Below are 20,860 nucleotides of genomic sequence, written 5' to 3'. Positions count from 1 at the left end.
CCTGGGGAAAACCGGGATAAACTGGGGAATTTTTCAAAATTCCAGGAATTTTTCATTGTTTTAATTTTCAGTTAAATTTTTGTGATTTTGAGAGGTATGAACCAATGCTCTAACAAAGGATATTACTGTATCCTGCTTCTGCAGAATAATACTGCAGCAACAAAACATGAAGGAGAGAAAAAAAAAAAAAAGAAAAAAAAAAAAACGAAAATAAAACTTAAGTCGCAAAACAAATACACCACATACAACAATAAAACACAGTGCTCATACAAGCAGTTTGCCAACTGCAAAGTGTTTCAAAGGCTTTGGGAAGACCATGCAATGCTCCCTAACAACAAATTGTCTCCGATGAGTGTGATGTCACAACTGTTCACTTTGGATTTGTTTGAGCAGTTGCGGGTGGGCTCTTGTGCATGTGCAGTTGAGTCGCGTTTGAGAAGTATCTATCTATATTTGGATCCCGCTCCAGCTACTACTAGGTCTGGGTGCTGAAGAGTCCTCTCCATTTGGCCCAGTCCTCCCACCACTTTTCTTCCTCCACTTGCTGCCATGTCACACCTCTCCTTTCCACAGATATTCTCACTCCCATTTTCCATCATGTTCTTGGATCATCTTAACATGTCCAATCTCTCTCTCTCTCTCTCTCTCTCTCTCTCTCTCTCTCTCTCTCTCTCTCTGTCTCACTCATACTTAAATGTTTAAGGTCCTTTCTAATATCTACATTCCTTACTCCGTCCATTCTTGTTTTTCCGTAACGGCTCTGAGAAATTTCATTTCCCTTGCTTGCAGTCTGCTCTAGTCCCTTTCTGTTATTGTCCATGTTTCTCCTCCATAGGTGGCAATATACATAAGGAGTTTTGCTTTTTCTGAAACTTCTTTATTCCAAATCGGGTGTTTTGTTGTTTGGTTGAAATTGCCTCCCTTCTGTAACCTCCTATTAATTTTGTTGGTTATTCTTCCATGACTAGATATTTCACTCCCTAAATAAGTGAAACTGTCTGCCACTTTGAGGGGTTCTCCACCCAAAGTAATATTCCCACTGCAAGCTCTTTGCTTTGCATATTTTGAGAAGTGGTAATGTATCCAAAGGTCTTCAGCTGAATCCTCAATTAATCCTAGGATCTTTATCTGTCACATACCATGTCATTCACCTCCAGCAGTATTTGTTTGATGTGAAAAATGCCAAGTTGTACTATGGGGAATCCGTGCTAAACTGTAGGCCCCCCTATAAATTACTGGGTATGTCAGTTCAAAGGTCAAAGGAAGGCAGTGGCATGTGATCTCCAACAGGACCATGCCTAGTAAAGCACCATAGTGTTCAAAACAATATTCAGAGTGATGATTGCTTTACTTACTATCAAAGATAAAATGGTGCTTGTAGCCCTTAAGGTATGTCTACTCGATTCTCTTGCTTTGAAAGATCATTCTTGTAATATTGCTAAATATCAACCGTTTCTCCAGGGACACCCTGTATACCATTTTACGAAGTCGTATTGTCTTGGAACTTCATATATACTACGTCCTCAAAAACAAACAAACAAACAACCGTATCACTTTTAGACACTTTACACTTACAGCAAGTATAACTACACATTGGTTTATAACTAAAGGAAATTATCAAGAATATCAGTTTGTCTTGCGACTTCAGATTCTGTAACCATAAAGATCCTCTATGCCAATACATCACAGTGTAGAAAGTTCTCCAAACTAGTCACTAATGAACTGAAAGCAGAGTTTACAGAGAAGAGGTGGGATTCTGGAGAAATGTAGGAAGACACGAGGCAGTACTGACAATACGACTTCTCATAGAAGATAGGTTAAGGAAAGGTAAACCTACATTTATTGCATTTGCAGACCTAGAGAAAGCTTCTGGCAATGTTGACTGGAATCCCTTTTTTTTTTTTTTTTTTTTTTTCTCTAAAGGGGGCAAGGGTAAAACACAGGAAGTGAAAGGCTGTTTACAGTCTGTACAGGGTTGTACCCTATCCTCAATGTAATTCACTATTGAGCAAGCAGTAAAGGAAACAAAAGAAAAATTTGGAGTAGGAATTGAAGTCCCAGGGAGAAGAAATAAAAAAAAATTGAGATATGCTCATGACATTGTAATTCTACTGGAGACGGCAAAGGACTTGAAAGAGCAATTGAACGGAATGGAAATGGTCTTAAAAGGAGGATATAAGATGAACATCAACAGAAGCAAAAGAGGATAATGGAATGTAGTCGAATTAAATCAGGTGATGCTGAGGGAATTAGATTATGAAATGAGAAACCTAAGGTAGTAATGAGATTTGTTATTTGGGCAGCAAAATGACAGATGATAGCCAAAGTAAGAAGATATAAAATATAGACTAGCAGTGGCAAGAAAAGTATTTCTGAAATAAAGAGATTTGTTAACATCAAATGTAAATTTACGTGTGTCAAGTCTTTCCTGAAAGTATTTTGTATGGGGTGTAGCCATGCAGGGAAGCAAAACACGGACGGTTAACAGTTTAGACAAGAAGAGAATAGAAGCTTTTGAAATGTGGTGCTACAGAAGACTGCCGAAGATTAGATGGGCAGATCACATAAATAATGAAAAGGTACTGAATTGAATTGGGGAGAAAAGATACTTGTGACACAACATGACTAGAAGAAGGGATGACACATACTGAGACATTGAAGGATCACCAATTTAGTACTGGAGGGAAGCATGGGGGGGGGGGGGGGGGTAAAAATCATAAAGGGAGACCAAGAGATAAATACAGTAAACAGATCCAGAAGGATGTAGGTTACAGTTGCTACTTGGAGATGAAGAGGCTTGCTCAGGATAGAGTAGCAGGCATCAAACCAGTCTCGGGACTGAAGACAACAACAACAACAACTACTACTACTACTACTACTACTACTACAATGTTGATCAGTCCAGGTTAGCTTTGACAATACTTTTGATTGATAATCAGCATGTTTACAATAATTTGGTAGTTTTGCACATTGTGGGCAAAGGTCACATACTTAATGTACTAAGGAACAGAGAGAAATTCTAAAAAGTCTCCACTCCTTCCTTCGTGAAACTATTAACGATGATGCAGATGTGTACCATATAAATATTTTAGCTAGTTCACTGTACCGGCTAAATTAGGTTTTCAAGTGTTTCATCTGTTTTGGAGTATTTCATATTTTAACTGTGAATTTGTTAACTTCCTGATTTTTTTCTGTAAAACTGATAAATGTGGTGGTAGCACACTCATGTGGTTTTTATCTTGATATATAGGTTTAGAGTATCCATTCTCTTCTGTTTGTTTTCCTCCTGCCATAGCTGCACTCAACAATGTTGTTTGCCCCATATGTGGCATGTGCTCTCGCAGGTCTCTCACCGTCGTCTGTTTGTGGTTTTCCTGTTAGTACAGCATGATGAGCAAGATGGTGGTTGCTGTCGGGATCCTACTTAAGGTTCTTTTGCATATTGTGTGGTCCTTTTCCTCACTGTAACATTTCTAGAGTGTTTTGTGATACGGCAAATAATCATTTTCTAACAGAGTTTTTCATCTCGGTAATGTTTTATGTTCCCTATTTTATAAAATAGACACAGAAGTTTCATTCCACAGACAACATATGGTGGAAGACACCCTTAGTTCTTTCACGCGTTAATGTGGGTAATGCCTGGTCATCAATTTGTTGTTAATTTTTCATTTTTGAATGACTGCTTGGTCGTAATGGTAATACGTTGTTCTCATCATTACAGTGTATGCCAGAAAATGAAATTTTATTATTCTGAAACTGGCCATAAACAATAAAATATTGGTTCAACAACTGTTGCACTATCTTTCATTTTATGAAAATAGACTAGTACAGTTGCAATTGCGCTACCCAAAGAACTCTTTAAAAACATAGTAATATTATCACTCATCATTTAATTCATTGCTATTCTGCTGTTTGTTTATACAGACAGTTTTATGTTGAAAATTTTTTTTGCAGTTACCAGTATAATTATGGGGGTCGTCACGCTGGTTATGGAGGCCACGGCTTTGGATATGGTTATAATCAGGGCTACAACCAAGGGTATGCAAGACCAAACCGGGGAGGATACAGTCGCGGCAGGTAAGGTAGCTACTACACTTTTCTAATCATTGTTTGATATTAGTAGAGTATTCCTCACTTTCTATAACACAGTATAAAGCTTCTTTTACAAACCACTTATAAGATGGTACCTTTTTATCTGTGAATTGGTTGGTGTGTAATTTTAGACTCAAATAAAAAATGAATGTGGGGCAGGGAGAAGATTACATTGTCTAAGTTCTAGACAACTCCTACAAGTTCGTGGTGCTTTTGTGAAAAACTGAGTGTATGCACTGGAAAAATTATTGCTATATATAATTTCATAATCTGCAGCTTGTGGTCTTGGTAGTAAGTGTTACTGCCTCTATATCACGGATCCTGGGTTTGATTCCTGACCAGGTCAGAGATTTTCTTTTCGTTGGGACTGGGTATTTGCGGTGTCCTAACAATTGCAATCTCATCAAATGGTATAATCAACTCAGAAAGACTTGCACCAGTGAACCAAAAGCCCAGATGGGGTCTCCTGGTTAATAATGCCGTACAATCATTTCATTCCATTTTTATTAATTTTTTTACTTCATAGCAGCATTTATTTTCGTTTGAGATGGATTTGACACCTGCAGCCCCCCCCCCCCCCCCCCCAGTCTCTCTCTCTCTCTCTCTCTCATCTCTCTCCCTCTCTCTCCCTCTCTCTCCCTCTCTCTCTCTCTCCCTCTCTCTCTCTCTTCCACAAGCTATTTAAAATGTGAAAATATAAATATTTTCTTGGATTATGTGGTAAGTTTACACTGTTCATCTTTCCCACTGTTTTGCACATATTTTCCGCATTCGACTTAGAAAATTCATAACCTATAACATTAAACCTTTTCATGAGAGGAATATGCATTTCACCTCTTTCAAGAGAAGAAATAAAACTTGTATTAAGACAAATTACACCTGATGATAGACCCACAGGGTCCAAAATGCATTGTGTATTTAATAAAACACGAAAAGTTGTGACTGAAGGTATTTTTTAATTCATATCTCCAGTGTATTGAGTACAGTCAAGTTTGAAGCTGCAAAATATAGATAAAATTAAATTAATGTTTGGTTTAAGTTAAAAAATTTCTTAGTCAAAGAATATATCTCTCCACTTAATGTGTCAGCATGTAACACTGTTGTGATCTGTTTGTTACTTATGATTCTCTGTGACATACAAAACATTTACTTCAGGCATACTAACAGACTGGAAAGCGTTGTTGGAATGCAAATGATTAAATTTTATTTGCGCTCTAAAATTTATCGTCGACATTGCTTGCCTTAGTTTCCTAGTTTCATTGTATTCTTTTGCCAGTACTGACCTCTGTTTATTGATATATAAGCACTACCAATAACGGAAAAATTGCAAGAAGACCGGTATATAATTAAACAGAACTTGGAAACAATTTTTACTTTTATAAATAACATAAATGGAATAGAGAAATGACATGATCATTTACATAAATAATTTTAATCATCCTTTATATTGAGTAAACCCTCAGAGAAGCAGGAAAGCTAGTTCAACTTCTCTTTGTGGATTCAGAAGTGGGAGGAGTGATACATAATTTATAGCTTCGTTTGGGAAACTACAGTAGCCTTACTACCAGGATTTTCCTGTATCTTGTTGTTGATGCCCAAGTTATCTGTCTCATCTATTGATGGAATGCATTGTATCTCTGAATACCTTAGCAGATTTAGCAGCTATAGGAGAAAACATTAGGTGTTAATTTTTTAACCGTCACTCCTCAGTAGATGAAATAATTTTTGTCCCGTTGTTGTCATGTATATTTAGGTTTTCTGTTGTTTGAGAATGGGGCAGGAATTAAATCACATGAGATTGTAAAATATCTGTGGACTTTTTGTTTCATTCATTCTACCTGCTGTAGAAAGAAATATTGTACATTACCTTGTGGTAAAACTACTTCTGTTGACAACTGAAAACTGAAGTTATTGAAAATTCCTACTAATGAAGTGGTGAACACAGCAGGCTGCAGAGTGAAACAAACAGTTGTTTTAGGTAGGGAAGAGAAATTACTAAGAAAATTAGATGTAAAACTGCAAGAAATACCAAAAAATATAAGTTTTAAAGTGGAAAATTACTGGAAAAACAGTTTCATTATGTGGACATACACACATTAGAAAAAGTTATACATCACCCCGGTTCCCAGCACTCCTGAAAATAGACATTGATTGTGGATATTGTATCACAGACACAATCCCTTTGACTGTTCAGAGATGTCACTAAACCTGCCCAAAGATGTAAACAACCATGCATGACTAGCACCTATTAGACAGGGGGGGGGGGGGGGGGGTCCGACAACCGATCAGTTCCAGTCATTCCACCAGGAAGGAGGTACACGGTTTGTGTTGTCTGTAGTTCAACCATGCCCAGACAGTCAATACCGCAGCTCGATTGCGTACGCATTGTTACTTTGTACCAGAAAGGGCTATCAACAAGGGAAGTGTACAGGTGTCTCATAGTGAAACAAAGCGACGTTGTTCGGGCATGGAGGAGATTCAGCGAGACAGGAACTGTCAATGACGTGCCTCCCTCAGGCCACCCAAGGGCTCCTACTGCAGTGGATGACCATTGCCTACAGATTATGGTTCGGAGGAACCATGGCAGCAACGCGACCATGTTGAATAATGCTTTTTGTGCAGCCACAGGACGTCATGTTAAGACTCAAACTGTACGCAATAGGCTGCATGATGTGCAACTTCACTGCCAATGTCCTGGGTGAGGTTCATCTTTGCAACCACGACACTATGCAGCATGGTACAGATGGACCCATTATCATGCCCAATGGACCGTTCAGGATTGGCATAACGTTCTCTTCATCGATAAGTGCCGCATATGATATGCCTTCAACCAGACAATCGCCGGAGACGTGTTTGGAGGCAACCCTGTCCAGTGAGTGCAGCAAGGTGAAGGTTCCCTGCTGTTTTGGGGTAGTGTTATGTGGGGCCGACGTTTGCTGCTGGTGGTCATGGAAGGCGCTGTAATGGCTGTACGATACGTGAATGTCATTCTGCAACCGATAATGGTACCATACAGGCAGCATATTGGCGAGGCATTCATCTTCACGGACAATTCACACCCCTGTCATGCACATATTGTGCATGGTTCCTTCCATGATAATGACATCACTCAACTAGAGTGGCCAGTATGTTTGCCAGACATAAACCCTGTCGAACATGCCTGGGATAGATTGAAAAGGGCAGCTTATGGACGATGTGACCCACCAACCACCCCGACTGAATTGCCGTTGAGGAGTGGGACAATCTGGACCAACAGTGCCTTGATGAACTTGTGGATAGTATGCCACGACGAATACAGGCATGCATCAGTGCAAGAGGACGTGTTACTGGGTATTAGAGGTACTGGTGTGTACAGAAATCTGGACCACCACCTCTGAAGGTTTCGCTGATGGTCGTACAACATGCAATGTGTGGTTTTCATGAGCAGTAAAAAGGGAGGAAATGATGTTTACGTTGATCTCTATTCCAATTTTCTGCACAGGTTCAGCAACTCTTGGAACTGAGGTGATGAAAAACTATTTTTTGATGTGTGTATTTACAATAAGCGGAATTATAACCCTTTTTATTGTCTGCAGAACATGCGGCATTTGTTTCCCATCCTAGCATCCGTGCATATAATATCTGTACTGTTGGTAAAGATCACCGTTTGTCAAAATAAGCAGTATTATAGTTTAAGTGTGTTGTAATTACTTTGCAATACTCAAACATATTAATTTTTATTACACCAAATTGTCATATGGTCGGATGAGGGCTAGACTTTTTTTTTGTTTGTTTATTTTGGTTTTCAGGTCCCCGCCTATTGAATCTGCTCGTCCAATAGTTTCTTATAAAGATGTAGATGTGCCAGAGGTTCCAGAGATCTTCTGATTATAATTTATTTTTACATAATGACATGCACACCCTTTGTGCATATTTTATTTGCTGGTGGCAGAAATTAGAAATGTTAACACTTTTTCTTGAATATATTATTGTTACTAAAGCTATAAAGAAGTGTAAATTGTGGTTTGTATTGAGACATTTACTATATGTATGTTGTGACATGGTATGCACCACTTCATTGTTAGGTGCAAGCTGACTTTCTGCTTTCTGTGACCAAAATAATTCATTTGCACCCAAATGTCTGACAGAATTGTTACAGTAACTGGGGGCTCAATTTGTACTGAATTCATCATATAGTTAAAAAAATTTGCATTGTCTACAGTTTAGGGCATGTTCTTTGTTTGTTTGTTTGAAGTATTACAGCTATGTTGTGAAATCTACATAATCCTAATAATGGGCATATCTTGTCACAGTTTGTTATTTCTTACAGTTCTAATGATGTTACATAAATTTGTTAAGAAAAAAATAGAATGGTATTGTGATATGTTGTATAGACAAATTTAACTTTCAATGTCAGATGCTCAAGGATAATAAAACACTTTTGTTATTTTAGTTAACTTCCTTAGTAAATTAATTTCAGACATATGTAATCCTCCAGCTCTTGAACCTTTATTGAAATGATCTGTGAACCATTTTGCATGGTGTGTATAGAATGTTTACTTGGAATGGATGAATATTTTCCCGTCAGGACGGACTGCTGTTTTTGTTGTTTTGTGTTTAAGTATTTATTTGTGTGAAAGATTTTAAACATAAATTTCTGACTCATCACTGCCAGTTAAATGTTCTAATCAGATTTTTTTCTTGTCAGGGGTGGTGGTGAATATCGTCCAGTAATTCATTACCGAGACTTGGATGCTCCAAGAGAACCTGAAGAGTTTATTTGATATGATAACACAAATCAGTCTTTGTGTGCTTGGTATTCTTTTATGTATGGTACTAGAATGTGATGTTGTCAGAACAGGCTTTTCTGTTTTGGGAGAACTGTCATTTTAGTTTCTGCTGTGTTGCTAGAGACTGACACCTCAACTGCAGCAATTCACTTTTGTACTCACATTAAAACTTAGCTGCTTTAGCCTCTTGAATTATTTCAGATATATCTATCAACATTGACAGAAATGTTAGGTGTGTATAGTCCTTCACTATATGCTGCAATGTGGCAATGTCTTGCATTTAATCATAGACATATGTAAGACATACTGATTGTTTTGTTGTCATTATGTAAAAGAATAGTCTGCTAATACTTCCAGTACATCAACCCAGGGAACATATGCAATTGTGAAATTTCTTTACAAAGCTAGGAAGTATTTATTGTCTCTCACATGTGTTTTGGTAACACAAATATGTGTGTGTGTGTGTGTGTGTGCGTGTGTGTGTGTGTGTGTGTGTGTGTGTGTGTGTGTGTGTGTGCGTGTGCGTGCGCACAGGGAGGAGACTGAGTGCAGAACAGGGAGGAGACTGAGACACTAATCAATGTAATATACATCTTCCATAATTTAAGCAATTTTCAGAGTATGTTTAGCAAGTAAAATGTTATTTGTACATTATTTTTACCCCAACCAATATGAAAATTATGAACACTTTGTTCGTAGATTTAAATGGCTGTAAATTTTCGTGCAATGTGGGACAGTATTTGAAAATATGTTATGACTTTAAATTACATCTGCTGACAATTTGAATCCCAACACTTTTAATGCTTGTAGCTGAGAGCATTTTACTGCAAGAAGCATTGATCGTGATGACTCATGGGATGATATGAATTTCCCATTTGTGATGAATAAATTATGATGGCTTACTTTTACATGTCTGTTTCCTTACTTGTTTACCTCTTATGAGACAAGGGTTCCATGAGCACTTTATGTACACATTATTTGACCCCACTAGTTGTATGCTGTAATTCTTGGGAGGAAGTAATCGATTTCAGGGGATACCTGTATGAACGGTACCACAGTTTTCAATTAATAATGTACTGTTATATAGACTATGGTGATAGTCCGATAGAGATGTTTGCTTACAGTTTCGTAGCAATAAATCAGTGTTAATGCAGTATGTGTAAAGAGTAGTTTTTATAGGGAATTCATCTAAATTTAGGGGAGACTGATAAGTTTGTATTTGAGGTAGCAGAAGAAATACTAAGATAATGTTGAAATTAAAATTTAAGATAATTTCTAGACAGTTTCTAAATATCATGTCCATTTATATTTACAACTGCATAGAAGTATGTCAGTCAAATTTGAAATTTGAGAACAGGTGGTTAAGTACCAAATGAAATAACTCAAAAAATAAGCATACTTCATACCTCATATTAGCTGACAGGTATCTGCATTCCATTAGATATGTTGACCTGTTCAACATACAGATGAATTTCAGCACATCTCCAATCATGTATCTCAGTCTCACAAGTTCAGAGTTACAAAAATAGTGTTCCCATGATTATATTTTTTTGGGTGTGTTTGCTTATGTGGCAGTGAGCAGTAAATTGATCGTCAGAAGTCCTAAATATTCTATTTTACAGTTTGTGAAGAGTGACTCATTCTTAAAAATTGGTTTATACTTCATTTTTAAATGCAAATTGTGGTCCTTACTTCTTGGTGGTAGAAATTTATTTGTAGCTCATTCTGATGCAAGCAGTCTTTTCATCATTCAGATGATGATACAGGACTTGAATAATCATCAGTAGCTGCAAGATGCACTGATGGCAAACAGGTCTGTTTTCCAGTAATGTAAGAGAGTAGCTGCATAGCTTCCTAATGTCAGTGATGTATTAACTGTGTTGAGCAATACATTAATGTAAACTCAAGTATGAAAAAAAAAAAATGATCAGTTGCACAACAGCCATTTCTAAGCCTTGGCCTTGTGAAGCAGATTATTCTTTTCTTTCCTGTTTGGTGCTGATTTTCTCCAATTCTGAATCCCAGTTCACCTTATGTCATCCCTGACACCTTCCTGTCTACTTAGCTTTAGTTTTCCAACTCTTCCAGTTTCTTTGGCCACATTATATTATATTATATTATATTATATTATATTGATACTTGTTCTATAGACCATGAATGCAACATTTCGTGATGATGTAGAATCTGTCAGTGTAATATAAAGTCTTCTTTACACAATATAATTAAGTTTTATTTGTTACTTATTTAAATGTTGGTTGGCTCTCTGTCAGACTTTTAATGCTATTTGGCAAATGACCAATTTTTGTGGCAGCATTAATTCATCTCGTTCTGTGCCAAAGTCAGATTTAACCCAGAATAGTAGGGGGAATGGAATTCGATAATAGGAAAAGGAAGAGAAGGAAAAGTAGTAGGTGAATATGGACTGGGGGGTAGAGAATGAAAAAGGAAGCTGCCTGGTAGAATTTTGCACAGAGCATAACCTAATCATAGCTAACACTTGGTTTAAGAATCATGAAAGAAGGTTGTATATGTGGAAGAGGCCTGGGGAGACTGGAAGGTTTCAGATGGATTATATAATGGTAAGACAGCTTTAGGAACCTGATTTTAAATTGTAAGAAATTTCAAGATGTGGATGTGGACCCAGACCACAATTTATTGGTTATGAATTGTAGATTAAAACTGAAGAAACTGCAAAAAGGAGAGAACGGAGGTGGGACCTGGATAACCCGAAAGAACCAGAGAGTTTCAGAAAGAGCATTAGGGAACGATTGGCAAGAACAGGGGAAAGAAATAGAGGAGGAGAAGAAGAATGGGCAGCTTTGAGAGATGAAATAGTGAAGGCAGCAGAGGGTCAAGTAGGTAAAAAGGTGAGGGCTAGTAGAAATCCTGGGGTAACAGAAGTGATACTGAATTTATTTGCTGAAAGGAGAAAATATAAAAATGCATGAAATGAAGCAGGTGAAAAGGAATACAAACGTCTCAAAAATGAGATTGACATGAAGTGTAGAATGGCTAAGCAAGGATGGCTTGAGGAAAAGTGCAAGGATGTAGAGGCATATATCACTAGGGGTAAGATAGATACTGCATACAGAAAAATTAAAAAGAGACCTTTGGAGAAAATAGAACCACTTGTATGAAAATCAAGAGCTCAGGTGGAAAACCAGTCCTAGGCAAAGAAGGGAATGCAGAAAAGTGGAAAGAGTATGTAGATGGTGTATACAAGGGCGATGTACTTTAGGGAAATATTATGGAAACCGAAGAGGACCTAGATGAAGATGAAATGGGTGCTATGGCACTGCATGAAGAATTTGACAGAGCACTGAAAGACTTAAGTCGAAACAAGGCCCCAAGAGTAAGTAACATTCCGTTAGAACTACCGATAGCCTCAGGAGAGCCAACCATGACAAAACTCTACTGTCTGGTGAGCAAGATGTTAGAGACAGGTGAAATACCATCCGACTTCAAGAAAAATATAATAATTCCAATCTCAAAGAGAGCAGGTGTTGATAGATGCGAAAATAACCAAACTGTCAGTTTAATAAGTCATAGTTGCAAAATACTAACATGAATTCTTTACAGATGAACAGAAAAACTGGTAGAAGCTGACCTCGGGGAAGATCAGTTTGGATTTCGTATAAATGTTGGAACATGTGAGGCAATACTGACCCTACAACTTACCTTAGAAGATAGATTAAGGAAAGGCAAACCTACGTTTCAAGCATTTGTAGACTTGGCTATTTACAATTTGTAGCCTATCCCTGATGTCATTCAATCTGTATATTGAGCAAGCAGTAAAGGAAAGAAAAGAAAAAATTAAAATCCATGGAGAAGAAACAAAAACTTTGAGCTTTGCCGATGCCATTGTAATTCTGTGAGAGACAGCAAGGGATTTGGAAGAGCAGCTGAATGGAATGGACAGTGTCTTGAAAGGCGAATATAAGATGAGCATTAACAAGAGTAAAATGAAGATAATGGAATGTAGTCAAATTAAATCAGGTGATGCTGAGGGAATTGGATTAGGAAATGAGACACTTAAAGTAGTAGATGAGTTTTGCTATTTGGAGAGCATAATAACTGATGGTGGTTGAAGTAGAGAGGATATAAAGTGTAGACTGGCAATGGCAGGAAAGCGTTTCTGAAGAAGAGAAAAAAATTGTTAATGTCAAATATAGATTTAAGTGTCAGGAACTCCTTTTGGAAAGTATTTTTATGGAGTGTAGCCCTGTATGGGAATAAAACATGGATGATAAATTGTGTAGAGAAGAAAAGAATAGAAGCTTTCGAAATGTGGTGCTACAGAAGAATGCTGAAGATTAGGTGGGTAGATCACATAAGTAATGGGGTGATACTGAATAGAGTTGGATAGAGGAGGAATTTGTGGCACAACTAGACTAAAAGAAGGGATCGGTTGATAGGTCACACTCTGAGGCATCAAGGGATCACCAATCTAGTACTGGAGGGTGGAAGGTAAAAATCGTAGAGGGAGACCAAGAGGGGAATACACTAAGCAGATTCAGAAGGAAGTAGGTTGCAGTAGTTACTCAGAGATGAAGCTTCCACAATATAGAGTAGCATGGAGAGCTGCAACAAACCAGCCTCTGGACTGAAGACGACAGTGACAACAACAACAACAACAACAACAACAACAACAGTGAAGATCATCCTTCGCTACGCTTTTTGTATTGGGATGGATTATTAATTACAAATTTCGTAAGTGAATATATGTATTGCAGAGGTACTGTGAATATCATAAGTTCCTTAAATAAATATCTGCAAGGTGATCTTGGGTGGGCTTCAGCTATTATTCTGATTACATGCATACATGAATACTTTTTCTCATAGTTATGAATCACTCCAAAATATGATGCAGTATGAAAGCAGGGAATGATATGTTTATCAAAAAAATTTGCTATAACTGTAATAGCATAATTAGCTGAACTAACCAATCCAGCAGATCATCAATGTGTTTCTTCCAATTCAAATATCTCAATGCATACACCAAAATTTTGGAATACTGTGCTTTAGCAACAGACTTCTATTCAACGTCTATATTTATCAATAGTGTTAGTACATTTACTGTACATAATTATATGTACTGTGTTTTCTCAAAATTTAGTGAGAGCCCATTTGCAGAGAACCACTTATAATTTTCTGAAAGACATTATTTATAACTTCCTCAGCTGATTCTTGTTTATTGGATGTGATTATTATACTCGTATCAGCAGCAAAAAGAACTAGCTTTGCATCTCCATGAATATAGTGGAAAGTCATAAATTTATATTGAGAACAATAAGGGACCCAAGACTGGACCGTGTGGAACACCATTCTTGATACCTCCACAGTTAGAGGGCTCTGCTGATTTTTAGAGACTATCTGTACTGTTAATTTCTGCCTTCTGCATTCTTCCCGTTAAATAACAATTAAACCATTTGAGCACTATCCCACTCATACCACAGTACTTAAGCTTATTTAGAAGAATTTCACAATTTATGCAGTTAAAACTCTTTGAGAGATTACAATATATCCCAATGGATGAGGTTCGGTAATTCAGAGCAGTTAATATTTCATCAGTGGAAGCATATATAACATTTTCCATTGTAAAGCCTTTCTGAAAACCAAATTGACGTTTTGTTAGTACTTCATTCTTACGAATATGTGATGCTTTTCTTGAATATATTACATTTTCAAGAATTTGGGATAAAGCTGCCAGAAGTTAGATTTGGCAGTGATTGTTAGCGTCAGACCTATCCCCCTTTTATGCAATGGTTTAACAATAGCATATTTCAGTGTGTCTGGAAAAATGCCCTGTTTCAGTGAGCTACTACATATGTGGCTGAGAATCCTACTTATCAGTTGGGAAAAAGTTTTTAGTACCTTGTTGGAAATGCCATCAATTCCATATGAGTTTTTACTTTTGAGTGAATTTATTATTTTCCAAATTTCAGAAGAAAAAGTGGGTTCAATTTCAATTGCTTAGGTATTGCCTCTTTCATGTACTGCCTTGCATTTTCTAACGAAAAGCTGGATACTGTTTTCTCTACAACACTTAAAAACTGATTATTAAAAAAGTTTTCTACTTCTGGCTTTTTGTTGAAAAACTTTTCATTGAGTTTAGTGTAAATGGACAGATACAAAAAATCTACTCACCAGGCGGCGGCAGGGGATCACAAACACAAAAGGGTTTAACATTTACCAGCTTTTGGGGCCAGTGGCTTCTTCTTAGGGCAGAAGAGTTGAAGGGGAAGGTAGAGACGTGAAGGAAAAGGATTGAAGAAATTTAGGGGAAGGGGTACAGTTCAGAAAAGTCACCCAGAAGTCCAGGCCAGGGGACACTTATCGGATGAGAGAGAAGGAATGATTGATTATTAGGGACTGCAGCAGACGAGATTTGAAAACCTGAGGGCTTAGAGGTGGAATACAGGGTAACGTGCAAGACAGAGATTACTATTAAAATCGTGCACAAGCTAATAAGAGTGAAATGGTATGTGCAGGTTATGTAACAGAGGTGGAAGGGAGGTCGGCTAAAAGAAGACAAGTCAGAAAATGATAGATGTAGAAAATTAAAACGTAGTGAAGAAAGGAGTGGTTACTGTGAATAAATGCCGAGACGGAAGAAATTAATATAAATTAAGGCAAGGTGGGTGGCAAGAACCAAGGAAATGTAGTAGTTCTAGTTTCTACCTCTGGAGTACTGAGAAACTGGCATCTGGGGGAAGAATCCAGATGGTGCGTGTGGTGAAACAGGCACTGAGGCCGTGACTGTCATGTTGTATAGCATGCTCTGCAACAGGATATTGTGTGTTGCCTGTATACACCCTTTGCCTATGCCCATTCATCCTGACTAATAACTGGCTGACTGGCTGGGTGGGTGGGTGGGTGGTAGACTTGCCAATGTAAAAGGCCGAACAGTGTGTACATGACACCTGGTATATGATGTGCTGTTTCACAGGTGACTCTCTCTTTGATAGTATACATTTTGCCAGTTACAGGACTAGAATAGGTGGAATAGGCTATCAAGATCCCATCCCTGTTATTCAATCTGACCTGCAGTCCCTCCTAAAAGCCTCAGGCCCCTCACAAGAACTTACACCTCAATCCATGGAACTTCTTACCCCACCCAAACCACACACCCCCACATTTTACCTTCTTCCTAAGATCCACAAACCCAATCATCCTGGCTGTCCTACAGTTTCTGGATTCAAAGCATCCATTGAATGTATATCAGCCTTAGTTGGTCAACACCTGCAACCCATAGTACAAAGACTTCCCTCCTATACTAAACTATCTATTTTCTAGATCGTCTGAAATCCATGCCCATCCCATTCCCACCACACACCTTGGTTGTCACCACTGACGCCAACTCCCTCTATACCAAAATCCCCCATGTACATGGTCGGTCTGCTGCTGAACATTTCCTCAGACATTGCCCACCGTATTCCAAGCCTATGACATCCATCTTGCTCACGTTAGTCAACTTTATATTTATCATCAATTACTTCACCTTTGAAGGGCAGACATACAAACAGATCAGGGGTACTGCCATGGGAACAAGGTTGGCTACTTGTTGTGTAAGCATTCAGCCCCTGGTTTGGTTTACATACATTGATATCGTTACCTTATGCACTCATTGTGCGGCTGACCTGTTAAAATTCGTGGAATCTCTAAATACCTTGTCCCAATTAAATTTCTCATGCTCCTATTCCGAATCCCATGCCACTTTCCTAGATGTTGATCTCATCCTCACCTAAGACCAGCTACACACTTGTGTCCACAATGAACCTACTAATAAACCACAGGAATTACATTTTGACAGTTGCCTTCCTTTTAATGTCAAACGTTCCCTTCCAGACACCATACAGCCTTTGCATTTGAGACTCTATATATATATATATATATAATAGAGGGAAACATTCCACATGGGAAAAATATATCTAAAAACAAAGATGATGTGACTTACCAAACGAAAGCGCTGGCACGTCGATAGACACAAAAACACACACAAACATACACACAAAATTTTAGCTTTCGCAACCAACGGTTGCTTCGTCAGGAAAGAGGGAAGGAGAGGGAAAGACGAGGATTTGGGTTTTAAGGGAGAGGGTAAGGAGTCATTCCAATCCCGGGAGCGGAAAGACTTACCTTAGGGGGAAAAAAGGACGGGTATACACTCGCGCGCGCACACACACATATCCATCCACACATATACAGACACAAGCAGACATATACAGAGGCAAAGAGTTTGGGCAGAGATGTCAGTCGAGGTGGAAGTGCAGAGGCAAAGATGATGTTGAATGACAGGTGAGGTATGAGTGGCGGCAACTTGAAATTAGCGGAGATTGAGGCCTGGTGGATAACGGGAAGAGAGGATATATTGAAGAGCAAGTTCCCATCTCCGGAGTTCGGATAGGTTGGTGTTAGTGGGAAGTATCCAGATAACCCGGACGGTGTAACACTGTGCCAAGATGTGCTGGCCATGCACCAAGGCATGTTTAGCCACAGGGTGATCCTCATTACCAACAAACACTGTTTGCCTGTGTCCATTCATGCGAATGGACAGTTTGTTGCTGGTCATTCCAACATAGAATGCATCACAGTGTAGGCAGGTCAGTTGGTAGATCACGTGGGTGCTTTCACACGTGGCTCTGCCTTTGATCGTGTACACCTTCCGGGTTACAGGACTGGAGTAGGTGGTTGTGGGAGGGTGCATGGGACAGGTTTTACACTGGGGGCGGTTACAAGAGTAGGAGCCAGAGGGTAGGGAAGGTGGTTTGGGGATTTCATAGGGATGAACTAAGAGGTTACGAAGGTTAGGTGGACGGCGGAAAGACACTCTTGGTGGAGTGGGGAGGATTTCATGAAGGATGGATCTCATTTCAGGACAGGATTTGAGGAAGTCGTATCCCTGCTGGAGAGCCACATTCAGAGTCTGATCCAGTCCCGGAAAGTATCCTGTCACAAGAGGGGCACTTTTGTGGTTCTTCTGTGGGAGGTTCTGGGTTTGAGAGGATGAGGAAGTGGCTCTGGTTATTTGCTTCTGTACCAGGTCGGGAGGGTAGCTGCGGGATGCGAAAGCTGTTGTCAGGTTGTTGGTGTCTTTCCTCTCCTTCCCTCTTTCCTGACGAAGCAACCGTTGGTTGCGAAAGCTAGAATTTTGTGTGTATGTTTGTGTTTGTTTGTGTGTCTATCGACGTGCCAGCGCTTTCGTTTGGTAAGTCACATCATCTTTGTTTTATATATATACATGCAGACTCTTCACAGCAATACGCCGCCATTCTCACCTCAGCCTTTGCTGCACTTGATTACCCCACCAGCGTAATTCAAAAGCAAATTTCCTGGGCCATCACATCCAATCTTGGTACTGGTGATACCTCCAAAAAACCACTTTGGAGCACCCAGTATTATCCCTGACTTGAATATAACAATCAACTACTTCAACAAAGCCATGACTTCCTAAAATATGCCCTCAAATGAGATCTATTCTGGCTGAGATTTGCCCACCACACCTAGATAGTTTCTCGTTGCCCTCCCAAACTTCGCAATATCCTTGTTAGTCGTTATGTTCCTTCTGCACCCATCACCCTCCGCTATGGCTCCTATCCCTGTGACCATCGCCTGTGGAAGACTTGCCCTATGCACTCTCCTGCCACCATGTATTCCAGCCCTGTAACTGGCAAAACATATACTATCGAAGGGACAGCCACATGTGAAATTACACTTCGTATACCAGCTGTCATGGAAACAATGTTCAGCCTTTTACATTGGCATGACTACCACCTAGTTATCAGTCAGGATGAATGGGCATAGGCAGAGGGTGTATATAGGCAACACACAACATCCTGTTGCAGAGCATGCTGTACAAAATGACAGTCATGACCTCGGTGCTTGTTTCACCACACACGCCATCTAGATTTTTCCTCCAGACACCAGTTTCTCAGAACTCTGCTGGTGGGAACTAGCATTCAACATGTAACATGTCTTTGGTTCTCGCCACCCACCTGGCCTTAATTTGAGTTAATTCCTTCTATCTCACAGTAACTATTCCTTTCTTCACTCCATTTTAGTTTTCTACATCTTTCATTTTCTGACTTGCCTATTTTTGCCTTTCCCACTCCCACCTCTGTTACATGCATTGCATTTGCTTTTCACTTTTATTAACTCATCCACGGTGTTTTAGTCGTAATCTCTGTCTTGCATATTACCCTGTTTTCCACTTTTAAGCCCTCAGGTTTTCAAATCTCATCCATTGCAGTCCCCAACAATCACTCTATCCTTCTCATCCGATCCAATAAGTGTCCCCTGACGTGGGGTTCTGAACTGAACTCCTTTCCTGAAACTTCTCCAGTTCTTTTCCTTCATGCTTCTTCCTTCCTCTTCAACTCTTCTGCCAGAAGAAGGAGCCACTGGCTCTGTTAAATCCTTGTGTGTGTGTGTGTGTGTGTGTGTGTGTGTGTGTGTGTGTGTGTGTGTGTGTGTGCGCGCGCAAACGTGCGTGTGTGCACGCGCGCCCCTGCTGCCACTTAGTGAGTAGTTTTATTTTTATCTGTCCATTTACATTATGTCATCAATAATTGATTAGTTTCATTTTCATTGAGTTTGATAGAAATACAGTTTTCCTGATTAAATTTATCTTGGTCTATAAAAATATTTTATCTATCAGCGTGCTGCTTCTCTGTACCACCTGAGTCTGAAAATCAATAACTGACATCAAAATGAAAGAACCAAGAAATACATCAAGGTCACACTCTCAGAAAATATGCAGTGAAATCCCCACAAACAGTAATTTGCTTCCCTCTGTCTGACACATAGCACAACAAATAATAATCCAACTGGTGAAAATTATGCAGCTAAGAATTAGAAATTTAAAACAAAATTACATTTAAACCAATTAATTGAACAAATATAATAATCAACCTCCTTTGATTAGAAAAAAAAAAACAACCCAACACTTCATTTCGTTAGATGAGTTTTGGACCTATCACCATCTGCATGTGAGGTTCATGCACTATCAGTTGTGCTGCACCACAATGCTGACATAAGTAGTTATATTTATGACTGGTAACCCACTTGTAATGTGAATTACAGCGTTCAACAATTCCAGTTCATGCAATGTTGCGCAAATCTTATTTAGTGTAAGCTAATGTCTTACAATCATGTTAACTATATAGATGACACTGAATTGTGTCTTGTGCGGAAGTATCAAGTAGTGTTTGCTTAATGCTGTTATGAAATATGGGTATTTCATTAGCATCGTTGTGTGTGTGTGGGGGGGGGGGGTTGCTGTGGTTATCATGTGTGATGAAACGTGAAATAAAATTCCCTGACCCATGATGATTCGAAATCCCCCCCCCCCAAAAAAAAGTGGTTAAAGAATGTGGCAGTCTGGCAATGGCGAACACTTCATGCATGACATAGAGCACTCTCGATTGAAGGAAATCAGTTCCAACCTGTGAAGTGTCAACTATCAAGTAATTTTATTTCCTATCCTCTATCTACCTGCTCCCATTCTTGTGCTGCACATGCCTTGCACCCAGTGAGTGCACTTTAAATCCATTACTGTGAAATAGTAGTAGTGTGTGTTCATCAACAAGCCACCCATAATTGTTTCTTGTGACAAGAATATAATGAATTTAACAACAACAACAGAACTAATTAACTTCTCAATTCCCTTGTAATAACAGCTAATATTTCGTAATTGATTTAAAGTCTTAGTCAAGCTTTCCTCATTTATATATCTGACATGAAGAAGCCGAAAATAATTCTGCCAACAAACGCATGTTTCCATATCCTTCATAATGATTAATTTCTAATGACTTTACTGCTTGTAAAACATAAAAGCTATTTAAAAATACTTTCAACTGTAGATAGGGTTAGCACAGTTCACAAAATAAAAGTAAATATCCTTTCTATATTGCATCATATCTTACTGAATCTGTCCATTTATTGTTCTGTGTATTAGAACTGGAGAATAGTCATGTAATTTAGTGTTTTCCACCATCGGG

At 38.8% G+C, this 20,860-nt stretch overlaps 1 protein-coding gene across 1 annotated transcript in view; it reads left to right on the top strand.

Moving 5' to 3' along the window:
- LOC126184376 (serrate RNA effector molecule homolog) overlaps nucleotides 1-8,528 on the top strand; it is a 200,230-nt gene extending 191,702 nt beyond the window's left edge. Inside the window, exons 20-21 of the mRNA XM_049926764.1 lie at nucleotides 3,955-4,077; nucleotides 7,881-8,528. Coding sequence (XP_049782721.1) covers nucleotides 3,955-4,077; nucleotides 7,881-7,959 — 202 coding nt within the window. The 3' untranslated portion in view covers nucleotides 7,960-8,528. The remainder of the gene's footprint in view (nucleotides 1-3,954; nucleotides 4,078-7,880) is intronic.
- The last annotated feature ends 12,332 nt before the right edge of the window (nucleotides 8,529-20,860 follow it).

The sequence above is a fragment of the Schistocerca cancellata genome, chromosome 1 (assembly GCF_023864275.1).
Source record: "Schistocerca cancellata isolate TAMUIC-IGC-003103 chromosome 1, iqSchCanc2.1, whole genome shotgun sequence".
NCBI classification, from domain to species: Eukaryota; Metazoa; Arthropoda; class Insecta; order Orthoptera; family Acrididae; genus Schistocerca; species Schistocerca cancellata.
Note: the sequence above shows the minus strand (reverse complement) of the source record. Positions and strands in the feature narration are given on the sequence as shown.